The 25125-nt window shown below is 43.7% G+C and overlaps 1 protein-coding gene across 4 annotated transcripts in view; it reads left to right on the top strand.

Annotated features, from left to right (window-relative positions):
* Positions 1 to 15188, top strand: part of ANKFY1 (ankyrin repeat and FYVE domain containing 1) — a 912707-nt gene extending 897519 nt beyond the window's left edge. For 3 of the 4 annotated variants that reach the window (XM_069614723.1, XM_069614722.1, XM_069614721.1), the window contains exons 24-25: positions 7253 to 7343; positions 14095 to 15188. In XM_069614723.1, the coding sequence (XP_069470824.1) occupies positions 7253 to 7343; positions 14095 to 14227 (224 nt within the window). In that variant the 3' untranslated portion in view covers positions 14228 to 15188. The remainder of the gene's footprint in view (positions 1 to 7252; positions 7344 to 14094) is intronic. The other variant, XM_069614724.1, reaches the window with a different exon arrangement.
* The last annotated feature ends 9937 nt before the right edge of the window (positions 15189 to 25125 follow it).

Below are 25125 nucleotides of genomic sequence, written 5' to 3'. Positions count from 1 at the left end.
CGTGTCGTTTCGAGTGCTTGATTCTACGGTGGACCCAGAGGGTAGAATGGTGGTGGTAACGGGTCTCTTGGAAAACAGAGAAATACACATCATAAATTTGTACGCCCCCAATAACGATACAGCGGCTTACTTTAGGACCCTCTACGGTAAACTTGGCCCCCTGGCGGGGGGTACGGTAGTGTGGGGGGGGGGACTTTAACTGTACCATAGACCCCAGTATGGATAGGTCCAAGGATAGGGCAAGAAAAATGGCACCGGTGGCTAATGCGCTGAGTACCCTACTGAAAGACCTAGGCCTAGAGGATGCGTGGAGGAGGCTGCATCCCACGGATAGACAGTACTCACACTACACAGCGCCACATGATTTGTACACAAGGTTAGACTACATGTTTGTAACAGCCGGGATAGTGAGAGAAATAGAAGGAGCAGAATACAAGGCCTGAGTGCTGTCGGACCACTCACCCTTGGTGGTAGACTGGAGACACCAGCCCCCACGCCCGCAGATCCCTACATGGAGACTTAGGACCGAGGCTCTGCAGGATGAGGGGTTTCGGGAGGGCCTGAGAGACGCCATTGAAGAATATTTTGATAAAAACACGGGAAGCGTAAGCTCTGTGGGCACACTGTGGGAAGCGTTTAAGGTGGTGGTGCGTGAGGTAGCTATTTCCCAAGTTAAAGGACTACAGGGGGGGGTTGAAAGGGAGCTCCGGGAGGCGGAAAGAGAGCTGGAGGAGCTCACGTGTTGCGTGAGCACCGCTCGTGATAACAGAACTAAAGTAGAGGAGCTACAGTTGTCCTGTAGTGCACTCTGGGATAGACTGTGCAGACTCAGCTACAGGAAATATACGGAGCGGATACACGCAGGGGGCGATAAGCCGGGCAGATTGCTGGCTTGGCTGTACAAGAGTAAGACCCCCCGCTCGGTGATTAGCGAGATTCAGGGCGAAGGAGGTAGCATATGCAACACCCAGAAAGAGGTAAATGGGGAATTCCTTAAGTTTTACAGACACTTGTATGAGGACACGGGGGAGGATATGGGTCAAGACATACTAGACACATTGGGGGACATTGAGCTGCCCACCTTAGATGATCTAGAACGGTCTGAGTTGGACCTACTCGTCACCTCGGATGAGCTGGAGGTAGTGATTCGGAACTTGCCCACTTGCAAGGCGCCGGGTTCGGATGGGCTGCCCAGCGAGTTCTACAAAACATACCAGCAAGAGTTGCTCCAGCCACTGCTTGCCACTTTCAACTAGGCCTATGAGAAGGGAGAACTCCCGTTGTCTCTCCGTGAGGCCGTAATCATCCCACTCTTGAAACCAGGCAAGCCGGCCGTGGAGTGCGGGTCTTACAGACCGTTGTCCATGCTCAACCAGGACAGCAAAATACTCACGGCGGTGCTGGCTTATAGACTGAAAAGGGTGATTAAGAAACTGATACACCCAGATCAGACGGGATATGTTCCGGGCAGGAACATCACCGACAACCACCGGAGGCTACACCATGTCATGGACCAAACTGAGGAGGACACGGGCGAGCTGGCCATAGTGTCGTTAAACGCGGTCAAGGCCTTTGACTCGGTACGATGGCCCTGGCTGAAAGCGGTCCTGAAGGGGTATGGAGTGGGACCCGGATACCTCAGATGGGTACAGTTGTTTTACAGCACCCCGATGGCGAGGGTCAAGACAGGGTCCACGGTCTCAGATTCTTGGCAACTGGGCAGGGGGACCAGACAGGGATGTCCTGGTCACCAATGCTATATATACTGGCATTGGAGCCGCTGGCAATATGCCTGCGTCAACAATATGGGGAGGTGGGCATAAACACGGCCAGTGAAGAGCATTTGATATCATTATATGCGGATGATATGCTCCTTTATTTACGCTATCCAGAAGAAAACCTACAGTACGTCCTAGAGGTGATAGAACGGTACGCCATCCTCTCTGGTATATCGGTGAACCCTGGAAAGTCCAGCCTGTTCCCTTTGGGTAGATATAGGAACGTGCCGTTGCAGAGGCTGCCTGTTCTGCCGATACCATGGCAGCCCGTAACATTTAGGTATCTGGGAATAAACATTTACCACAAGATCGAGACAGAACACAAGCACAACACGGAAAAGGCGATAGAGGGGATTAGGAACAGTATGGTATTTTGGTCCAGACTGCCTCTGACCATGATGGGGAGGGCGGCCTTGCTCAAGATGGTGGTCCTGCCTGGACTCTTGCACCTTTTTACAAACGTCCCGTTTCTGATACATAGAAGCCTATTCGCGAAACTTCACAGCGTGTGTAGGGGTTTTGTGTGGGGCAGCTCTAGGAAGAGGGTGGCTCTGTGGAAGCTTCAGAACCCGTGCGACAGGGGGGGATAGGCCTGCCTAACTTCGAACTCTATTACCTGGCGGGGCAGCTGCAGTATGTGGCCAGGTGGCTCTCGACTGAAGATTCGGCAGAAGCCAGGCTCCTGCGCGAAGATACAGCCCCATACTTTCTGATGGAAGTGGTGTGGTTGGGCAGAGATAAACTGGTGGGCAGGGGGCGGTTACTGAGGTTGGGCTGGGAGGTCTGGCACAGGACATGGAAGATCGGGGGGGACTCGGAACCATACTCCCAGCAGGCCCCTTTGGCGGCTCTGTGTGGGAGCGACTCCCAACTACTTGAATCGGTCCGCAGATACTGGGAACAGGGACATATGGCAGGAAGGGGAGGCGGTGGACTTCAGCGGCTGCAGGAAGAGACGGGAGTACATGGTGGCCAATATATAACCTACACTAGGCTGGTGAAAAAGACTAGAGAAAGATGGCCGGAGACAGTGCTCGCGGAGGATCCAGATGCCTCCCTGGAAACCATGTACGATGTATCGGAGGGCGGGCACGAAATATCGAGGATATATGAGCTCCTGCGGGCAAGGGCAGGGAAGGAGTTGCTCCAATTGAGACAAGATTGGGAGGAGGAGGTGGGAGGACCCATGACGGATGGGCAGTGGGAACGGGCCCAGAGGTACCATAAAAAGGTGTCCCATAACGCGAGATTCCAACAGCTTCAGTTGTATGTTACCCACAGGGCTTATTTAACCCCTGGGAAGATTGCAAAGTTTGGGGGGATCAGCTATACAGCAATGCCCCAGGTGTGGGGAGGTGAACACGGGATTGCTACACATGTTTTGGGCTTGCCCGGAGGTGCATAGATTTTGGAATGAGGTCAAGACGAAACTGGCTGGCGGGGGGGTAGTGCTGGATGTGGAATCGGCCTGGTCATGCTTGCTTGGACTATTCCCTAGACCCCGGCATTTGAAACACATAAGCAAGATGAAGGACCTGGCCTATGTCTTGGCCAAACGTAGGATCGCCATGGGCTGGAAGGCGACCCATAGACCCAGGGTGGAGTTGTGGTGGACAGACCTCTTGAGATGGGCGGAAGCTGAATCCGTAGTCTGGTTTGAAGCGGTCACCAGGGGGGGCGAAGAAGAAGTAGGGCCCTTGTTGGCCTGGCGGCAATTGGTGGCCTCGTTGGCAAACCCTCACCAGGGTGACAACGAAACAGAGGACCCGGTTGATGGCAGTCTAGGTAGTGTGCCACCCAGTGATGTTCCTGTAAATGATATGTGAGAACTGGCTCTAGTTTAAAGGGGGAGGGGGGAGTTGGGGAGTTTGAAAATGTGTTGAAATATGATGCTTTCTATGTTTTGAAACGGTTGTAGTGTGTTTGTTTGACCTTAAAAAATAAAATAAAAATATATTAAAAAAAAAAAACTTTACTGGGTCAGCGAGTCCACAGAACATTGATTTTCTCGATTTACATATGTTTGTAGAGAATGGGCAGATTCAAACTAAAACATACCGTAAACCAACAGAGGTCAACTCTGTTCTTTATGCTCAAAGCAGTCAACAGAGGGCTACAATTGACAATATTCCAGCTGGGAAATGTTATCGAGCCAGGAGAAATTGTAGCTTGGATTTGGATTACCTTAATGAGTCTAAGTTGCGGACGGACAGATTTAAGAATAGATGGTACAATTTGAGATGCATAAAGAAAGCAGCTGACAAGTATAAGGAGTGTAATCAAGCTGAACTCCTATATGAGTATGTTAAAGAGAAACCAGGAAAAGAACACATTTCCATTATTACACAATTCTCACAGGATTCCTCTATAATTTATAGAATGGTGTCCAAACATTGGGATATTTTGAGACTTGATAAGGATCTGCTACCTTTTCTTACGGAAAAACCTAAGTTTACTTTTACAAGGGTGCATACCATTAAACAGAAATTGAGTCCTTCTTTTTTGAATGTTAAGGACGATAACACTAAAGAAACTAGGCTGAGTAGAAAAAATTGCTTTTTCAAATGTGGCAACTGTAACCACTGTAAATATGCTCATGCGAATTGTGATTAATTTACTGATGCTAATGGAGTGACAATCAAGATCAATGAGTTCATTAATTGCAAAAGGTGCTATGTTGTTTATGCCATTATCTTGTATGCGGTAAACTGTACATTGGTAGCACTATTAAGCAATTGAGAGTTCGAATAAGGGAACAATTGGCCAGTTTAAGAAATACTGATCCAAAGTCACCATTGGCCATACATTGGCAGGAACAACAGCTGCTTGATAATCAGGAGGAAATAAGATTTATTGGATTTATGCAAATGAAGATGGGGAAACGTGGTGCTAACCTTGGGCTTAAATTGAGACAACAGGAGTGTAAACTAATCTCGTTTTTTTACAGAGTACCATATTTGGCCTTAACAAGGAACATGAGATGCATGTTTTTTTGTGAAACATTGTCAAGAAGTAATAGCAATTTCATGAGGTAAAATGAAATATTTTTCACATTGTGAAGCCATTCTACCCTATTCTAGGATGATGAAATTATGACAAAGATATGTGAATATGGTGGGAGGGTTATAATGGAGATGCATTAATACCCCTTTAAGAAAGCAAAACTTTTTTGTTTGGCAAAATCCATTTGTCTGAGTAGAATACACATAGGAATACACTAATAATTAATGAACTAGATCTTGTGTTATTGTCCTTGTTGATACATATTTTCGAATGAGGTAATATATCAATGGTAAGATAGAATTTTCTAAAAGAATGCTTCCATCGAATACAAATTATTTGAGGAAACGCGCCAAGAACGGCTTAGTGAATCTTTGGAGAACTAGACTAACGAGGAAATTATATTGATATGGACAATTTGATATGAATATTGTACTGCCAAGCTTACCAGTATCAGGGGATATAGAACCAAAGGAACTGTATCATCACGATAGCTTTATGTAAGTGGTATTCATTCACAGTATGGAGATTAAAATCGAGCATGAGCTTTAGCATATATGCTAACATACTGATAATAAAGCTGGGGGTAAGCAATGCCGCTTAGAAAGTCAGTGAAACTAGTGGTTGTTTACATTTTAAAACGATAAAAATCGTGCGTGAGCCTTAGCAAATAAGCTAACATATTGCTGATGGAACTGGCAGCAAGAGACGCCGCATAGAACGTCAGAGATACTAGGCGTTTACTTCTGACGTCACGCGTACAATTACGCGTGACGTCATCACGGTGCGGCGCGTTCATTCGCGCATTGCAGTGTATTTAAGAGGAGACGATACTCGTGGGAGCTTTCTGTAGTAAGCGGATGGATGGGATTTAGCCCACAGATTGGACCAGGTATGTACTATACAATATGTTTAAGAAACAAAGGGGTCTTCATGCCTTCATTTGCAATCCGGGAGGCTATTGAATGATAGATGCTGACACGGAGAAGACTCACTTTTGCAGCAACTGATTGAATGGGCGATAATTTGAATATATTATTCTTTTGAAAGGAAAACATTTTTTGGTAATGACACAACATTCAGATAATCGCCAAAATGTATTAATGGTAATATACAATTGTTAATCTAATCATCCAGGCCTTTGTCCAGATATTTTGTACTAATAGTATACGCAGTTTAAATTTAGATTTGAGTTGAATTTATTATCTTATAGGAGAAAATTGGCCTTTGGATCCTATATATCGCACAGAACACAATATGGGAGTTATCAACGTATTTTTAAAATCTGAATTATCAGACTCATCCGTACAGGTGGGTGAGCTGCCCCCTTTTTCCCTGATACCAATTTTGGGGATTTTCTCATTTTTTAAAGTGATCGTGCAATAATTATGGGGTATTTCCAAATAGGATTGGATTTTTCAGTTTTCAAAGAGAAGACCACGTGTGAACAACTGACACTTTAACCTCAATTTAGAGAGTCAATAATAAAAAAACACATATGGGGTAAGCCCAAATTGAATTATATATTTGTTTAACATTATACTAACATGGGAATGGAGATATACCCACAATTTGCTTTTTCGGACATTCACATTTTGGTTATGTTAGAATGGCTTCACAAGGTGTGGAAGTTTTTGGTTTTTATGTGTAAGGGTAAAGATCATAAGAGGAGTATTTGCACCATATGGACTAATCTGGAATATGTATGAGAATAACACCATGAATTTTAACTGCTACTCCTATAACTTTGTTTTAAATAAGAGTGTTGTTTTCAGACAGTACAGAGTGAAATACTAATTTGTGGCTTTAATTTATGTCTTTTCCTTTCACATCGACTTAATACTTTTTGATCATGGCGTGAATTCATTCCCACATCCTGACCTGACATGTCACACTAAATGGTATGGTATGGTTTTTGAATAATCCATGTATTCTATGATTTTATAATTTTGTGCAGCCTTGAAAACGACCAGTGGTCGAAACACATGTCGGCTGTTTTTTCCTTGATGGCTGTTTTTTCCTTGATGAATTAAAAGCATACAAATTTGTGAAACATCATGAGAATGGATCTTTTGGAGTGACATTTCTGAATTATCTTGAGAAATAGTGATATTGGACTTATATCAGCAAAATTATAGATATACTGTATGGTGTGAACACGAGATATCTTTCCGAATTACGATTTTTTTGTATATTTGTTACAAACTTTGTGGGAAGTTTGAGGGAATGGTATCACTCGCTGCCGGCTTTTTTCTTTAAGGACTTAAGAATGGTCATTAGAACACGCAGTTTAGAGTGATCCCACAAAATTCAAGAGTGTCTCCTTAAAGAAAGCATACCTGGTTGCTAATTAACACGAATACTTGTGGGGCCTTCGTTTGCATCTTGTTCCACCGAAGAGAATATGCTGCAGATGGTTCAAATGTGCTTCTCCCAGTGTTTTTCTTTTACTTTACATATTTTGTGTTCTCCAGATATGCTTACAAAGGAACCTCCATGGTGTGATGGCTCAAACTGTTATGAGTGTGCAGCTAAATTTGGGGTCACAACAAGGAAACACCACTGGTAAAGACTTCTTGTTACTTATATTCACCTAAAGGGAATCCTGAAAGATGAATGCGTGCACTGTTTCATTATTGTAAGGTATCATTCTCGTTGACTATTGCAAGGCTATTATTGAAGCAAATTTAAATTCTATGCAAGCATTGTCTGATATAATGCATGCAGTCTTCAAAGGCTTGAAACATGGGTAGCTTTTGCATGCCAGTTAACATCTTCATAAAGCACATTTATTGTACCTTGAATGTACAACAATTAACAGAAGTACTGCTTAATTTGTGTATATTATTTTTCAATTGTATAGTATGTTAGGTTACTTTACTATTTGATAAATGCTAAACGTCGTGTGTGGTCTCAGTGGTGAGTGTTTTTTTTCGGTAGCTGCACCTTACTGAGTTTCCGTTAGACTGTAGCCTGCCATTGCATACATAATGATGACCGAGTATTTACAACATTAATAGACAGACCTCAGGATAGCCAGTAATTTTAGGGATATGTTATATGCCGGAGTGAAGTGTGGGGTTGTTGTGTGCTGAGAGTCTAAATATGTGGCTAGAGTTGGTTGTGTGAGAGAATTGAAATGGTGTTAAGTTAGGTGATGATGTGCAAGAAGAGCAAGTTGTAGTCAGGTAGCAGTGTGCTTTATGCCTGGACAGTGATTTAGACATTTTGGGCGCTAATATTCTGATAGCCGGAAAAGAATTATAGAGGATAAAAAAGGAAAATGTATCTGAAATGTAGTCTGTCCTGATCTTTATCAAAGTACTTCAAAGAAACATTTTGAAACAGCTCAACTGTCATGTGAATATGTGGGCTATGTTTGATGTGGCTGTGACATTTTTGCTACCTATTAGCTGACCCTTAACATTACATTTTATAATGTGGAATGTAAATCTGGAGCTTGTAGGTCACGTGTACTTCTGAACATAGAGGTACCCACGAACATATGGAACTTTATTTTATCTTTCACAGGTTTGTAGGGATGAAAAGAACTGGTACTGATTGTGCATGTGTTTGTGTACATATAGTCGGATTATAAAACAAAAAAATGGATTGGCAATACCATTGAGCCAGTTCTATTTAATCAAGCTGCAACTTAAGCCACATCGTCATGAAATGAAGGGTCACATTTAGTGGGAGATTTAGTGCTGGAGAAGAAAATGCAGTGTCCAATCCTAGGGATGCAGCCATTCAAATATTGGGGCTGCCACACAATCGTTGGAAATTGCTACGGTTTGTTCCTGGTCTTTGACTTGCATTCCCAAACATTGTTCAACACTAGCCGCATCCGGGCACAGATTCTGAGCTGACCCATTAAGAGGGCCAAATCAGATAAAGCATCTGTCGTTCATTTTGTTGATGTTAGTTTCTGTTCGTATCTAACAATAATCGGAGCAGGTGAGGAAAGCCCCCCTTCAGAGTGCAATTTGCATCACATTCGCCCACATGTCAGTGACATAGTCTGGCCGCAGCACATTACACAGGACGTTAACAGCTCTGTAGAGCCACCCCCAAGTAATGCCTTTACCTGTGCTATACAGGTAGCAGTGGGGGGAGAGGGGTGTGTGTGTGTACGTGTGTGTACCCCCATGACAAAACAGGATGCTTTGTGTACCCTGATTTTGAGAGACATTAGGAACCTCAACATTTGTATCCCTGATGGCTCCTTGGTTTTGTACTCACCTGCGTGAAGTCAAGTAAATGCTTTGGGGAAATAAAAAATCATATTTGGCCTCTTGCCGCAGTCACAGTGGTAGGACTCTTGACCTTGCGGTATCAAAAGAAATAAATGTGGGAGCTGACTTATCAGTACGATTAACAAAATGAAGAAACTGAAAGAGATTGATTTGCTTTGAGAAAGTGTCAATTTGGACAAAGATGTCCTCTGCACTGTACCAAAATTGTCACCCTGGTGCAAGATTACATACAAGATCTTAGATCGGAAAAAGCGGTCTGTTTGACAAGTATGAAGCTTTGAAAAATATAAAGATCAGGTTGCTGAAAGAATGATACGAATACAGGAACATACTGACTTGTGTCCGTGAGCTCTTTAGGCAATATTCCTTCATGGCCGTTCAAACATCTGAGAGACTGCTTCCCAACAGTTCAACACATAGATTCAGTCGAACAAAGCCACTGTAGACGTGCTTGCGTGATTGTACAGCTACCAAGCCAAAGAAAATCTCAAAGCAGTGAATTACAAATATACAAAGATTTATCTCGGGCCACACTCAACACAAGTTGTCACAAGGCCCAAGTAACACTTATGGTGAACAACACAAGTTTATTCACGGACGACCCCAACACAGGTCCATCCGCAAGGGCACAATTAACGGATTCCCAACTGTTATCTGCACTACGCACAACGGCATTCCAAAATGCAACATTTAGATGCCATTGCGCCACAATGCCTTTAATATCACTGGCAATGGATATGACAGCCCACCCTAGACCAACCCAGTAGCACAGAAAGTGCTTACCAATGGCCCTTCCCATTCGGACTAAAATTCCATTTGTAAGCAATTGTGATATAGTTAATCAAAATTGAGAACAATCTGCACCGTCTGAACCTATGGCCTTCCGGATTCCCAAACAGGAGAGTTGGTAAGCAAAATACCCAATCCCTTATGGCAGTGGAAGTGTGCACCTCATGCATAACAAGTGATATTAGGGACAGATGTAAATCCTAAATGGACTTAAACCTTTATCTTACGTGATATGGGGAAACCTGCTATGGCTTTGTTCTCTGTGTTAACAGAGGTAGAGATGTTTTAATTTGGTCTCTGTGTTAACAGGGAGAGAGAAGTTATAGCTTGGTTCTTTATGTTGTGGATATGGGCACTTGTACTTAGTGATGTCAGAGTGCCTGTCTTGTCAGCAAGGAGTAGTGTATGTGATGGAGTGTTCTGTTCCTGTGGGTACCAGGGTTGACTGTTGGTCGTGGTGGTTGGAGAGTAGGAGCTTGCTGGAAGGGTGTGGGGGAACCAGTGTCTGTTGTCAATGTGTCCAAGTTACCCATCTGTAACTATCCCACATGAAGAACCAGGAGACAATAAAGCCTGCACTTAGTTGTGAGTTTTGGTGTAGGACAAGGAACGGGGCGAGGAGTTGTGCCTGAGGCTTTCTGGAAGGTCTTGCCAAGTTAGCCAGGACAGGCAATGGTGGGTGCGCTTGGTGCCATAAGGCTTCCGAAGGGCCTGAGGTGCTCTGGAAGGTGGTGCCAAATAAGTAAGGACCGGGACATTGAGGGTGCACCTGCAGCCATACGTTTTCTGACAGAGCGCAGAGGTGGTCCGATGTTCTCAGCAGCTGGAGGCAGAATAATGGCGTCAAGCAGAGTGGTCGTGACGACGTGGTGGCATCACGTGGAATGTCATGCTGCATGTGTTCGCAGTGCTGCGGTCAAGGGAAAGGAAGTTCAGGACATTTCTTGTGTGCCTGTGAGCAGGCGTTTCATGAGGGGCGGATTTGCGGCAGAGTGTAGTTCTGGTGGAATTTGCTGCAAGAGGGTTTCTGCAGTGAAAAGGAGGTGTTTGGAGTTGGTGACTGGTTTCAGTGGACAGCAAGTTATTGAGGTCCTGTTTTCTTTTCAAAGTGGTGTGGCTGGTATAGCAGAGTGGCGAAAGTCCCAACTGTGCAGAGCATGTTGGGAGTTTGAGGTGCAGGAAGATTTCCTGGAACATGAGAGCACTTGATCCTGATTTCTGGGACTGGTTTATAGACTTCAGGAGGTTCAATGTTGGGGATGAAGACGAGTAGCATATCAGTTGTGTCGGTGTGAGGCCAGTTTTCTATTGTTTGTGCTTTCTGTTTTGGCCTCTTATTGGGTTTAGGTTAGTTTTAGGGGGCAGTAACAGGATCGTGCTTAGGTTTTGAGGCCTGTTGTGGCGTGAGTTGTGTGTGGGTGTTGGTGTTGTGGACTCGCATCTTGCTTTTTGGTTTGGTTTTCCCCAGGTGGCTACTCGATCCTGGGGTAGCCAGTAAGGGGAGGTGCCCTCCGTGATGTCAGGATTTGGACATTCTGGACTTGTGGGTGCAGAGTGATTTAAAAAAGAAAAAAGGACTTGGTGTGTATTTCAATATGTTGGGTCGTAATGGTGTCTGGGTTTGGATGACCTCAGCCATGTGAGTGCCGGGTAGTGGGAAAAAAGCAAGACAATTATAATATAATAAGTCATCAGCAACATGGGTTTCGGGTGGACCTGTTCCCACCTTGTCTAAGGAAGAGTTAAGGTCAATATGGACTTTGTCACGTTGGTTGCGTGAGTGTGGGAAATGTCAGAAGGGTTTTCTTTATTTGTCATATGTGATGGGTGGAATTTTGTCAACATGATTATAGGGGCTATTGTATGTTGGCCGTTCAGTGCAAGGGGATGCCGTTTTGGTTTCATTGTAATGCTTTTGGAGGTATTTAAGGTGTCTAGGCCATGGTCCAAGGAAGTTTCATGTGCCGGTTGGTTCAGTGTAATGGTGATAGGGGCAACTAACGTTGCTGGGGCTTGATGCAAGGAAGAGACATTGTTTTTTGGGGGGGCTGGTTCGAGGGAGTTCTGGTGCAAGGATTTGCCATGGGTTTTCTAGTTTGGAGTAATTTGCTTTCTTCCCAGGTGTAGGTTTTTGGCGGACAGGTTTTGGCGGGTCAGGAGTGGTGTGGTTATGGTTGCTTGGGCATTCATTTTTCTTTTGAGGTTTGCATACACAATCATTCATTTGCCTTTGCGGTTTGCATACACAAGCAAGTGTATTTCATATACATGCTTGTAGTTGGGTTGTTCTATCTTTGTCATCTTTGTTTCATTGCTTTCATGTTGTGGAATATTTTGGGTGCTCATCATTTTGTTATCCTGGTTGCAGGCACTGGTGTTTTTATTGCTTTCCTTTTTGTGGACGAATATGTGGGGGGGGCTCATCGTTGCCTCATCCTGTTGGTGGTATCTTTGTTTCACCGCTTTTTTGTGAATATTTAGGATGCTCATACATTTTCTAGCACCAGTTGTTTGGGGGTACAGTTATCATCTGATTGCCACGCCCCGTGGTTTTGTTTGTGCTCGGACATCGCAGTGTCTGGGCTCTAGTCTGGTGTTGGATCTGCCTTTTGTTTTCTCCTTTTTATGCGTCCTTAGCGCCTTCTTACTTTAGTACCCACTTTGTGAGTGGGCATATGGGGCATGTGGCGGGGGTTGGGACAGATGGTTTTAGTGGTGCTGGTCACTTCTAGTATTCCGTCCTGTTGGTGGTTCTGTGGTGACGGAGGGATAGATGTTGTTATAGTTTGGTGTTTCTGTGTGTTGAGGTTTTGCTAACCTTTTTGCTCGGTCTCTAATGTAACGGAGGGAGAGATATTAGAACTTGGGTCTCTGTTAACAGAAGGAGAGATGTTATAGCTTGGGTCTTTGTCTTGTGGGTCTGGGCACTTGTACTTGGTGATGGCAGTGTGTCAGTGTGGAATGTATGTGATGGACTGTTCAGTTCCTGTGGGTTCCAGTGCTGACCGTTGGTCGTGGCGGTTGGAGAGTATGAGCTGGCTGTAAGGGTGTGGGGTAACCAGTGTCTGTTGTCAATGTGTCTTGTGTATCTAAGTTATCCGCAAGTAGCTACCCTGTGTGTGTGAAGGGCTAGGAGGCAAAGTCTGCATTTAGTTGTATGTACCGAGTGCTGGGTCCTTTCTGCAGGCCTTTTTTGTCTCCTGGTCCTTGATGCACGCAGCAGTGCCTTGTTGCAGTGTAAGTGCACCTCATGCAGAACAGTTGATATTGGGGCAGATGCAAATCCTAAATGGACTAAACCTTTAGCTAACATGAAATGGAGAAACCCCTGCCATGGGCGCTTCTGTCTGAAAAGCCATCAGTAAATACTCTACGAGGAGCACCTAAGATAGAAAATGTTAATAGTGACAGAGATGAGGACTTCCAGGTAAATCTTGTTTGGGAAAAAGGTTGAAGACTAGATGAAGATACTTATACTTATTTAATAGCTGAGCCAATGGTGGTTGGGACGGAGGAAGAAAACACATATATAATTGGGTGTTGCAGTGAAATAGGAAGGATTAAAACATCTATTCCTGGGTGGGTGTGAGCAGAGTGACAGGTTGGGTTGAGTTGTTTGGGTGGGATGGAAGAGAGCGGCAGGTGTTTTGAGGATTGTGTGGCATTTCATATGCATGTATAGCTGGGTAGCGTATCATGTTGGCCAAAGATGAGGAATGTTTGCAAGGGTCATCATGCTGTATGTTGAAGATCTTTGTATGTTGTGTTATGTGTTCAGAAGGGACAGGAACGTTAGGCTCGTGTGTTTTATTAGACTGGTAACCTAGACAATCCGCCATCTTGTTGTTCCAACAAACTGGACTGATTTTGATTTGTGCTTGAGCACCATGTGTGCCTGAAATTAGGGTAATGAATAGGATGTTGCAGGCCTGAAACGTAGCACAGCATGCTCATCAAATAAAAAGAGCATTAAGCAACTTGGAGCCTTTAACTTGGGGGGTGGGGGATGCGGGGTATATGTGTTTTTGTTATTTAAATATTTTCTGTAGAAATCCTTTAGCGATGACTGAGTTAAATGAGTACAAGGTTAACAGTATATTTTATATGCTATAGGTTTTGTAGTCCTACTTTTACATAGTTCAAAGATGCCTTGTACTGGTGGCACTCTAGTCGGAGTCGAAAGAAACAACCCCAGATGTTAGAGATCTTTCTGTGCTTGTTGAAGAAGATTACAAATAACCGCTTATCTTCCTGTTTCTTTTCTTCCTCAGCCGGCACTGTGGGCGTCTACTCTGTCACAGGTGCTCAACTAGAGAGATACCAATTATTAAGTTTGATTTAAACAAACCTGTTCGAGTTTGCAACATCTGCTTTGATGTCCTGACACTTGGTGGAGTTTCTTAGTATCCTGGAGGAACTTTTTTATTCTCTTCCAAAGCGAACAGCTCTGTCGGCAGGCCCTGCAAGGGTGAGAAGACCGAGGGAAGATGGTTTCCTTTCTCACCAGAGTGACGTCATAAAGGACCAACTATGATATATTCCAAAAGAAATCATGTGTACGATTGTAAATGTATCCAGCTGTGCTAAATATTGCTAAATGCTAACATGTGTTGGACTGGGCGTTTGGAAACGGAGCAATAACGTTCATTTCAGTGCGCCCAGCTGTAGGGTCTGAAAAACGTATAGTAACAGGGTTTACCTGCTGTCCTTCATTGCACAGAACAAATTATGGAAGGATTCAACTGGTGCATGTTGGTCAGCATTGCACATGGCTGTGGACTCAAAGTCCTGCTGAGCCTCTGCTCGTCGTCTTCACAACACATTTTCCATCAGTTTTAGACTCCGTCTTAGATATTAAGGTGAACTGCCCATAGAAAGGAGGACTTTTTCAAACAGGGTTACGTTTTAAGGATAGCCAAGGAACTGTGGCCTTATAACAGAAAGCTTTATTACCTGACTAATCTGTGTATGATATTAAGTGATCAAAATTGCAATTCAACATTTTGATAACTCCATAGTAAAGCAATCTCCCTTGTTTTCTGTAGCATGTTCAGGAGACATCTCTATTCCTTTCAGTTAACGATCAACAGATATTGTCTCCTTACATTATGAGTAGCAAAAGAAATCCCTTTTCAGTCTGCTTTTCCCATCTAGATTATTTCCCTCTTTCCCCACTCACTACATTTAATTCTTTCCATTCCTCTTCTTGTCCTACTTTCCAGTATCGAGTACAAGTGCTCTTGGTAATACATTTCTATTTGCTCTTGTGAAACGGTTTAAAACACTAAAATGTCATACAAAATATGTGTACAATTTAATAATTTGCTATACACATTAAATATTGGAGCTACAATCATGTAACAGACATTTCGACAACTTGTTTTTATGTTTGCATTAGAAATGGGCAAAGGGTAACAAGATAAATCAACGTAAATTAATGAGTGGGACCTGCATTTTTCAATTGGATGCATTTAGATTGTGGTATTGAATGCATTGCAGAATAATTGTCAGTGATAATTGCAGTTAAAGCGGTCACTCGCTTCAGTTACCAATTAAATCTATTTGGCATAGAATGAATAAAAAAAGAATCTCTAGTGGTAAAAAAACTAACCATACGTTAAAAAAAGTATCAATTGGTTTATTGATTTATGTCGTTAGGAGGATAGTCCATGTAGAAATGCCCTGTTGGTCCAATTATTTATAGAAATATATTCTTTTTAGAAATATACAATCAACGTTTTCACTGTGCAACACCTTTGACCTGTTGTTTAATTTGGCACCATACAGTTGTTTCTATGAGCTTTGAGACACCCCAGCATGCCAGGCAATAGCCTGGTTCAGAAAGCAGCATCGAACAGAGGGCTAGCGGGTCTGTTTTGTGGTCATGAATGTGAAGTCCCTGAGACGACCGTCTACCCCACATGCCCTGTCCTATAGGAAGTGTACCAAGGTGCACCTGAACACAATCAAATGATGGTAGGATTGGATATGTGAGTTTCCAACTGACTTCCTTGCCCTGCGTCTGTCCTACTGGCAGTCATACTTCCTTTTGGGGTTCTCCATGCATTCAGAAGACCTTATAAGCCACTGCTAGGCTCTTCTGGAATGCTCTCCAATTACTCCTTGCCAAACTCTCCTGTGCTACATTTACCTCCTTTCATTAAAGGGTGGCAGCAGGGTGAATTCTCTGTCCCACAGGAACTCGGAGTTGTTGGAAGAACTGCTCTTTACACGAAAAGCTGCAGGGTTGAGGTGGTTCCAAGACTGCTGGTCCGAAAGGAACAAGTAGAACTCGGCAAGTAGTAACCTCGAGTGCAGGCAGAAACTGCACATGTGCAAATACATGGGTGCAAAATGTGTGCAGTTTCCTTTATCTTGTGCAAAGCTGCTGAAAGGCATGATGGTCAACTTAGACAATAGTTACAGCTCTTTTTTGCACATTAATGGCTTTTTTGATGGACTGGATCCAGATTGTAACGTATTTAATGATTTTTGGTGTTTTGTGGAGTGTCTCATGTCGCCTTGCTGCTACTTCAAACATCTTTCCCTCCTTGTTTGTGCTATCATGGTGGACATTCCAATATTATATTTGTATTTATTAGCGATGGGGGGTTCCTCTGCTATAAAGTCTTGTCAAAGGTAGCCAAGCAGGACTGAGCAATCTTACAAAATGGTGCTTTACGGTAGTAGGCAACAAAGTTTTTACAGCCCGGGAAACAGTTGAGGGCAGAGGAATCTTGGTATATAGAAGAATGGGAACAATAACAGACTAACTTACTGATGAGGTGGATCAACTATTTACAGAAATTAAGCTTTATTGGTATACAGTGATTATAACTATATGAAAATAACCAATACCTTTTATAACGAATAATAAATTATGGACAAATATCGAATTTTTGGTTAAAATTATATATGGGGGTGGGGTAAGGTATTAAAAGGGGTGAGGGGGTTGGGGGGATTAATAAAGGTAGGGAAACTGGGTTTGGGGGGGGCCCAAATTTAAAAAAAGAAAATCAAATGATATTGTTTCGTTATTCATGATTAGTTTTAAAAGTTTTTATTATCTTTAAATTTGTTATTATCACATGGAACCACTTTATTTACAAAGATATACAATGGGCGATTAGCTGGTGATTGGGGAGTGGCTGATGCTGGATGAATGCATGGGAGAACTTTCATGGACAAGGCAGTGTCTTTTAAAGCGGTATACAGTGATTTCAACTAATTGATAATAACTAATCAGTTTTATAACAAATTAAAAATTAAGAAAAAATATGAATTTTTCTTTAAAGTATATATGGAGGTGGGTAAGGGATTAAAAGGGGTGGGAAGGGTGCTTGGTGTAATAAAGCTGGGGAAACGAGTAAGTTATTTTTAATTTGTTATAAAAGATTTCGTTATTTGTTGAATCATTAACATCACATGGAACCTTTTAAAGCTAATGTAAAACCGTAAAACCCTGGTGATATTTTTGATTTCTAGTGGTCGAGGATTCCAGTGGAAGGGCGTCTGCAAAGTGTACGTGGAACGTAGAAGGCAATCTGGGGAGACTTGGTACAGAGAGGTTGAGAGGTGCTTGAAGGCAAAGAGTAAAAGGGAGCGAGTAGCAGGAAATTCAGTTAGTCAAATTGGGCTAAGTTAATGGATGGGTTCAAAGAAGAGAAGGAGATCAATAGTGTATAGCCAATCTTCACTGAGGTGGCGGAAGAGGATTAGAGAGGTTATGGGGTGTTCCAAAAATAACGTTCAGTACTTTGTTCAGAATAGCAAAGGGGTAGAGAGGTGTGCATGCTCAAGCAGTATCCAAGATGAGTGAGAAAAGTAAGAGTAATGGAGAGTAATGTTTTGGTGGAATGATGGGTAAGCAGCATGCAAAGTTCCTGCACGGTTAAGATGTTCATCCTAGCCTCCATGACAGTCCATTGTTGAACTGCTGAAGATGGTTTCCAAAAAAAAACGACCATAAGGTTGCAATCCTTTTGGGAAAAGCACATTAGGGTGAAAGGAAACTGGGAATAGAAGGACAGAACAGTTGCGGGGGGGGGGGGGAATTGAGCATTAGGCACTAAGAGCCATCGAATGATGTATGGTAAAGAGACAGAGAGGCTGGACGATAGTTCACCGGTATGAAGGCTGAAAATATAATGATGATTTGTATGTCATCAGCAAATTATTGATGGGAAACCTGAACAAGAAGATAACTGCAGAGGGAGGAAGTGTAAAGGTGAAAAGAAGATCTGAGACATGGACACCCACCATCGGGGGATAAAAGTGCAGTGATCATAGTGCCTTAAAATTGAGAAAGATGGGTTCAACAGATATGAGGCAATCGATTTAAGTTTCTGATACTTAAGGAGAGGGTGAGGAGAAGGGAGATCTAAGAGGACGAAGATGGAGAGTCAATAGTGATGGGGAGAGTTGAGGGAGTCTGAGAGGTGGATTCCTTCATTTCAATTCAGACTTTATTCGCTATAAGAACCATATAGTTCATAAAACGTTTACTGACAACTCCAGTCTACGGTGGCTTGCAATGACCCTACGGGATTCTATCATATATTTTGAGGGTCTGAAACCGAATAGTTAACACAGAGAGTAAATTTGCCCTACTGTCTTGGAAAATCGAGGGGCAATTGGTTTTTAAAAAAATCACCAGAATTGTGTTCCAGTTTATTGAAATTCTCTGTTGTTTGTCTGCAGGAGACCTGGTTTATTGCGATTTATGCTTTAGATGGATTCATAGTTTACTCTGAGCTAGCATCTAAGGGGCCTAGAGGAAGGCCCTCTGTCGCAGTCCAAATGGATGTGGGATCGACAGTGATAAAGTTTTTTCGTATTCCAATGTGGTGTTTAGCCATATTGGTGCAGCTAGAATATAACTTGGCCCCATGTAGTATTTTAGTGGTTAACATATATTGGAGTCTCAACACCAATTTGATTGATTCCCTGGTCACTCTTGGCCACATATTAGAAGAATGTCATGAATTATGCTCTGACCTCATTATTGCTGTGGGTGATTTAAATGTGGAAATACCTGGGTACAGGAAAGGAGGAAACTCAACCGGAAGACAATTGGATATACTAACCTCTTCCCCAAATAACCCCAGTGTAGGGGGGATTCCCAGGTTGTACACATAAATTGGTGCAGGGGAGACTGGGGCAATTTCTTTGAGGATTGGGGACTGTACAATGCTAGTGATCTACATAGCATTTTGTTGGACCCATCAACATGGTTTAATGCAAATCTCTCTTCTACAATACACTACATATATCTTTCGAAACCTTTGTTGGATTTAGCTGTTTCATTTCATCAAACAGGGACTGATTATAGTGACCACAAAATGTTGGCGTTGATGTTTGATGGGGATTGAGGGAAAAAGTGTTATGGGACGTATCCCTCTCTACTTTGTTAATCCAGCCCAGACTCGCATAGTGTGGCATAAGGACAACGTGGTTAAAACAAATGCTGTCTTCCTGTCTGATTTTATAACCTCTAAAATAGGTAAGACGTTAACTCTTTATACCTCCGATACCTTTTTCCATTATGTGCAAACCACCATAAAAAACACAGCGTACCCTTTATAACTTAATGGAGGGAAAAGTAAACATGTTCATATTTATGACCCCATTGTGAAGCATCTGAAAAGTCGTAGATTAAAGGAGTTGAGGTATCTTGCGAAGATGGGCCTTTCCTCGACAGAGAAAGAGGTGTTAAAAAAAGGTCAATAACAATTGGAAGAATAAAATGAAGAGTCACTGAGCCTCCCTCTATTAGGCTGGCATTTATAACGTGCCTATACACAAGTGTTTCAAGGCGCGATGAGGCAAGGGAGGGGGAACAGAGTGACCACAGACTGTGATCCTACTAGGCCAGGTGTCATTCAGATCACGCAAGTACATGGGAAGGGGGAAAGGAGAATGTGCGGGGGGCTGGGTGAGGGGACAGTGTGAAACATGTGATAATAGAATACATAGACAATAAGTAAGTACGGCCAGCAGGTCGCAAGTGCAAGAGTTAGTGCAGACATCCTGTGTCAAGTGCTGATAGTGGGACTGTACGGAATAGAAAACAGTCCCCAGTGCTGGGGTGCGACTGGCAGGGGAGGGGACCCTTGCCCGAGATCAGAGGGTGGCCAGGTAACCAGTTCAGTTTCAGTATCAGCCAGGAAGTCAGCAAGTGAGAGGAGGAGAAAAAGCAGAAGCAAAGAGAAAGGTTTTGAGGTGCTTCCGGAACCGGAGAGGATTTTCCTCAAGTTTCAGGGAGGCAGGGAGGCTGTTCCAGAGGGAGGCCCCAGCCGAAGAAAGAGCTCTACCACCAACTCGTTGCTTGGAGAAGCGACTGACCCTGAGGGAGTGGGAGGTGGATGAGCGAAGAGCTCGAGAACAAAGATATTTAGGCAGAGAGGGTTGAAGGTATTGAGGCCCTGGGCCCCAGAAGGTGTTCTGGACAATGCAGAGGGTTTTGAACTTAATCCTCGCAGCCTCTGGGATCCAGTGCAGAGATTTCAGCCCTGGAGAGATACGATCCCTGGGCTTGAGGCCAAGAACAAGTCTCGCAATCCTGTTCTGGATGAGTTGCAGATTTAGAAAGAGACTGTTGCAGTGGTCAAGCCTAGAGAGAACCAGAGCTTTGGAGACGGTGAGCCTCTGGGGGAAGGAGAGGAAAGGAAGAATACCTCTGAGGAGGTGCAGCTGGTAGTGTGACGACTTAGAGATGTCAGAGATGTGACGAGAGAAGGAGAGTGTGGAGTCGAAGTTGACCCCGAGGTTTTAAGCCTCACAGGTGGGAGCAGGAAGAGGGCCAAGAGAGACCGGCCAGAGAGTGACAGGAAAGGAGGGAGCGGGTGTGCCGATGAGGAGAATCTCTGTCTTACTGGCATTAAGGCAGTGATCATTGGTGGTACACCACTCCTGGATGGCGGACAGACAGTCCGAGATGAGGGAGGGAGAAGAGGTGGCTGAGGGTAGCCTGAAAATGAGCTGAGTGTCATCCGCATAGCACATAGAAAATATGCTTACCACCCTAAGGGATAATTCCTCTAGAACGTTCTGGGCACTGGTAAACAGTAAGATCCTATCCCAAGCTACTGTGCAATCTTCTTATATTTCGGAAGCCCAATGGGACAGTCATTTCAGTGTATTATATGCTCCCTCGAAGAACTGTTGTCATCTTCCACTGTCAGTTATAAATTCAGCGTGGAATTTTGTAATCTTACAGGAGGACATAAAAACCCTGTTACGGAAGGCTTCAATGTCTAGGGCAGCTGGCCAAATGGTTTGGCTAATGTTATCTTTAAAGAAAACGTGAACTTGTGGTCGAAAATTCTCTTAATGCTCTTCAGAGACATTTGGCCTCATTACAAGTTTGGCTTGGAATATTTTCCGGCACCTGTGAATGGGCAATTACCGGAGCATTCTGGCCCCGCCGGACACGTTAATTGCCCATTTGCGGGCACCAGAAAAAAAGATGCTCCCCATTCCGCCCCATAGGGCTGAATGGAATGGGGAGGTCGGATTCACCGGCACCGTTTATAACGGTGCCGGTGCATCCGACATGCTGTGCTCGCGGGTGCCTTTCTGTCTGCCAGATCCGACCTGGCGGGCAGAAAGGCACCCGTGAGCTCAACTCATAGTTTGCCGGTCCAGGAACTACAGTACTGGCAAGCTTACCAGTACCGTAGTTCCCGGACCGGCAAACTTGTAATGAGGCCCATTGTATCCGTACGGACTATACCTGGAACCTGGCATATTTACAATATATAGTTCCGGTGTATAAGAAAGGAGACACCGCGTGCCCCGCCATAGGCTGATTGCACAATTGGATGCAGATTCAAAAATCTTATCTGGTCTAGTTTCAAAACGCATCCAAGAGTGGTTGGATACAAATAACATCTTGTCTAAGTTCCAATTTGGCTTTCGGAAAAAACGTTGGGACAGATGCGGGTCGTTTGTTGCTGAAGATACTCCAAAATAAAGCCTGGAAAGCCAACAGTGTTCCCATCTACGTAGCCTCTATAGATCTCACAATGGCGTTTGATATGATAGATATAAACATTCTTTGGGGTAAGCTAAAGCAAATTGGTCTTCCTTCCTCTTTACTCTCAATTTTGTATCATCTACAAGCGGGGGTCAAAGCTACAAGTACGGCTTAATAACTCTGCTGCGCTCTCCATTCCCATTAGCACGTTAAATGGCCTATGCCAAGGGTGTATGTTTGCGCCGACTATTTCTAATAGTTATGTGTCTGACGCCAATGTCGGGCTTGAGGCAGCGGCATTTGCATCACCTAAGGTCGAGGGAATTAAGATCAGTTGGACAGCTTATGCTGATGACTTCATGCTTTTTGATCACACTCCCCGGGGATTGGAACATCTGCTGACCGCATTCAGAGACTACACATTGACCAATTGTCTATTGATTAATCCTAAAAAAAAACAGTCATCTTGCGACTCCCCTTTAGGTCTGGGGGAGCTAAAGTACTCTTGGTACCTGAATCACGAAAGATTGGTAATAAGGCTGTCTATACTCTACCTAGGCTTTCCCATCTTTGGTGATACAAAGAAAGCACACTGTCAACAATACCTATAAGAGAAGGTTGGATCGCAAATAGCTCAGATAAAAGAAATGTATAAAAAATTGGGGAAATTTTCCTTTTTACCAACTCTACGCTACTACAAGTGCAAGATAATACCACGTTTGCTACTGCTTAGAGCTACTATAGGAATTACCGAAATATGAAGCACGTATATTGAGGTCGGTTCTGAATTGTCTACCCAAGTGTGTTCCTCTGGACGCAATGGGGTTACTTTCAATGGGAAATGTGGTCATGTGGCGTAGGGTCTCCCTCTTTAGAAAGATGATTACCAGCCCGAAAGCTACCCTATATGATCTAATGGGGAGTGGCTTACGGAATGGCTCCTCTGGTTACTTGAGGGTTTTGAAAGCAGTGTGCTTGGAATTCTTGACAAAATTGGAGGTATTTTGTGAGCTCCTAATTTTTAATCCGGATAAAGTGAAAAAACTTGCTGAGTATATGGATTGGAGTAATGCAGTCAGCAAGGTTCTTAAAACCCGTCTTTATCAGCAGCTGGTTTCGTATTCCAAAAGAGGGAGGACTTTGGAGCCATATTTGACCACATTTCCAGATAAACGACTGTGACGAAGATTTTATGCGTTTCAGATTTAACGTGATGTTGACTAGAGAAATTACAGACTTGCGGGATCAGGGAAGGGGTACTCCGTCATTGTGCAGGTTCTGTGGAGTCAATGGTCTTAACCAAATCCCTGCAACATCTATTGATTGACTGTACCGCATTGAGATAGGAACGCATAGGATGTTTTGAAAAGTTTGTGTACAATACAGGACATGTAAACCTTGATTGGCTTTGGTGGGAAATGTTGCATTTCCAGATTGCTGTTGTGCGATTTTTGAATAACATCTGTAAATTGACAGCAAAAAAGTATGAAATTACCTCACCGTTGCCTGTGGAGAATGGAACATTGAGGTTGAAATGAATAATCCGTAAGGAATGCTGCAGGGGTATAGTCAGGAGCCATTTATAATGATTGCTGATGCTATTCATGATATTACCTTTATGTAATAGTGAGGTGTAATAGTGAGGTTCGTAATGCAGAGCAATAGAATGAATTCATTTTCAGATATATACGTGTACTATCGCTAGATATGTATGCTTTTAATAGATGGGACTTCATTTTTTGATATATGAAATGTGTTTGGTCTGTTCTGTTTTGTATAGTTTCCTTAGTTTGATTTCTTGAGTCAGTAGTGATAATGTATGTTTTGTTCTGTTTTTTTTACAATTTATAATTCTGTTTTATTCTATTTTTTGTATTTAACTTTGGATTTTGTAAAGGTTATGTTTAACCAACACAAATAATTAATAATAAAACGTTTACACAACTAAAATACACATAGTAAAATGCACACCGACTGTATTCTTCCTCAAACGGACTCATTCATAACTAGTAAAAATCTTTTCACATGCCTGACCCAGGGAAGGTGTTTGCCGCCCTCCAGACTCAAAAGATGAGTCATGGCATCTCGATATTTACCAACACCTTCTCTGCTCCTCAACTTAATCCACTACAGCACTGGATGAGTGGAGGCGGCTTCTCCGATTAGTTGCACGTTAGTTTCTAAATGTACTAATGGATTAGGCGAACCCTGAGGTAGCATGAGATGGTTCTTTAGGAACTTATTTTCCTTCCTGACCCAGGTTCTGCACGTTGGTATATCCCCTGGGTTCCACACCAACAGGGCTGTAGTAATCGCTTGTTTTTGATATAGCTCAATGGCTGGTGAAACAACTTCCATCCCATGTCTATTGAAAAAGGACCTGATTGCTCTGCTGTATTTATCCAAGGTGTACTGCTACGTCCTGGCCCCTTTCCTCCAAACTCAGTGGGCTTCCCCCGCTAGGGACAGCAACAGAACCCTTTTTCATTTAAAAAAAGCCTTTCCTCTTAAAATATAGAGGCCTCCCAGGTCTCCACCTGAGGTTCAGACAAGTACCGAGCCTACGCTTGAAGGCAAACAGGTGCCTGCTTGTGCAGGTACGTCACTGGACGCAGAGTTCTCATGCTTTCCTGCTCAGCCAAACAAGATGGTGGCTCCAGGTGACAAAATGATGCCACGGCACGAGGTGCGCCCGCTCCAACCTTAAACCACCCAGGGCAGTACGCCCTTCATGCCAAGACAAGAATTCCCACCTAGGGTCGAGTGGACACCCATGCACACCCCTCAGATGGCGTGGTGCACGGCTTACCCTGTACCTTCATTATCGGTAACAAATTGGAGAAGCAGCCTCCACACACCCAGTGCTGTACTGGATTACGTTGTGGGGCACAGAAGGCCTCGGTAAATATCGAGATGCTGTGACTCCCTGTTTGAGTCTGTAGGGCAGCAAAAGCCTTCCCTGGGTCAGGCATGTGAAAAGAACTTTACTAGTTATGAATGAGTTTAGTTTGTGGGAGAATACAGTCTGTGCCAATAAGGCAGCACAAGGGAGCATTAAGAGAAGGATGCTCCATGCAAGCCAGGTAGGGGTCCGGCAGGGCTCAGCCCACATTCCCAGTGGCACCAGATTGTGCTCCCCAGTGTGTAAAGAGCAGTTCTTTGAAAAAATGTCTGAGCCTCATAAAGTCCCAGCAGATGGTTGGAATTCTAAAGGGCCTCATAAAAGAGATGTCTCCTCTGCCGCTGGCTTTGGTGTTACCATGGGCTGCGGTGCAAGCTCGGCCTCCCATGCCCCGATTCCTGCACCTCCTCCAGCTCCAGTTCT

This window comes from Ambystoma mexicanum, chromosome 9 (assembly GCF_040938575.1).
Source record: "Ambystoma mexicanum isolate Mex_15411 chromosome 9, UKY_AmexF1_1, whole genome shotgun sequence".
Taxonomy (NCBI): Eukaryota; Metazoa; Chordata; class Amphibia; order Caudata; family Ambystomatidae; genus Ambystoma; species Ambystoma mexicanum.
This window is presented reverse-complemented; position numbering and strand designations above follow the sequence as displayed.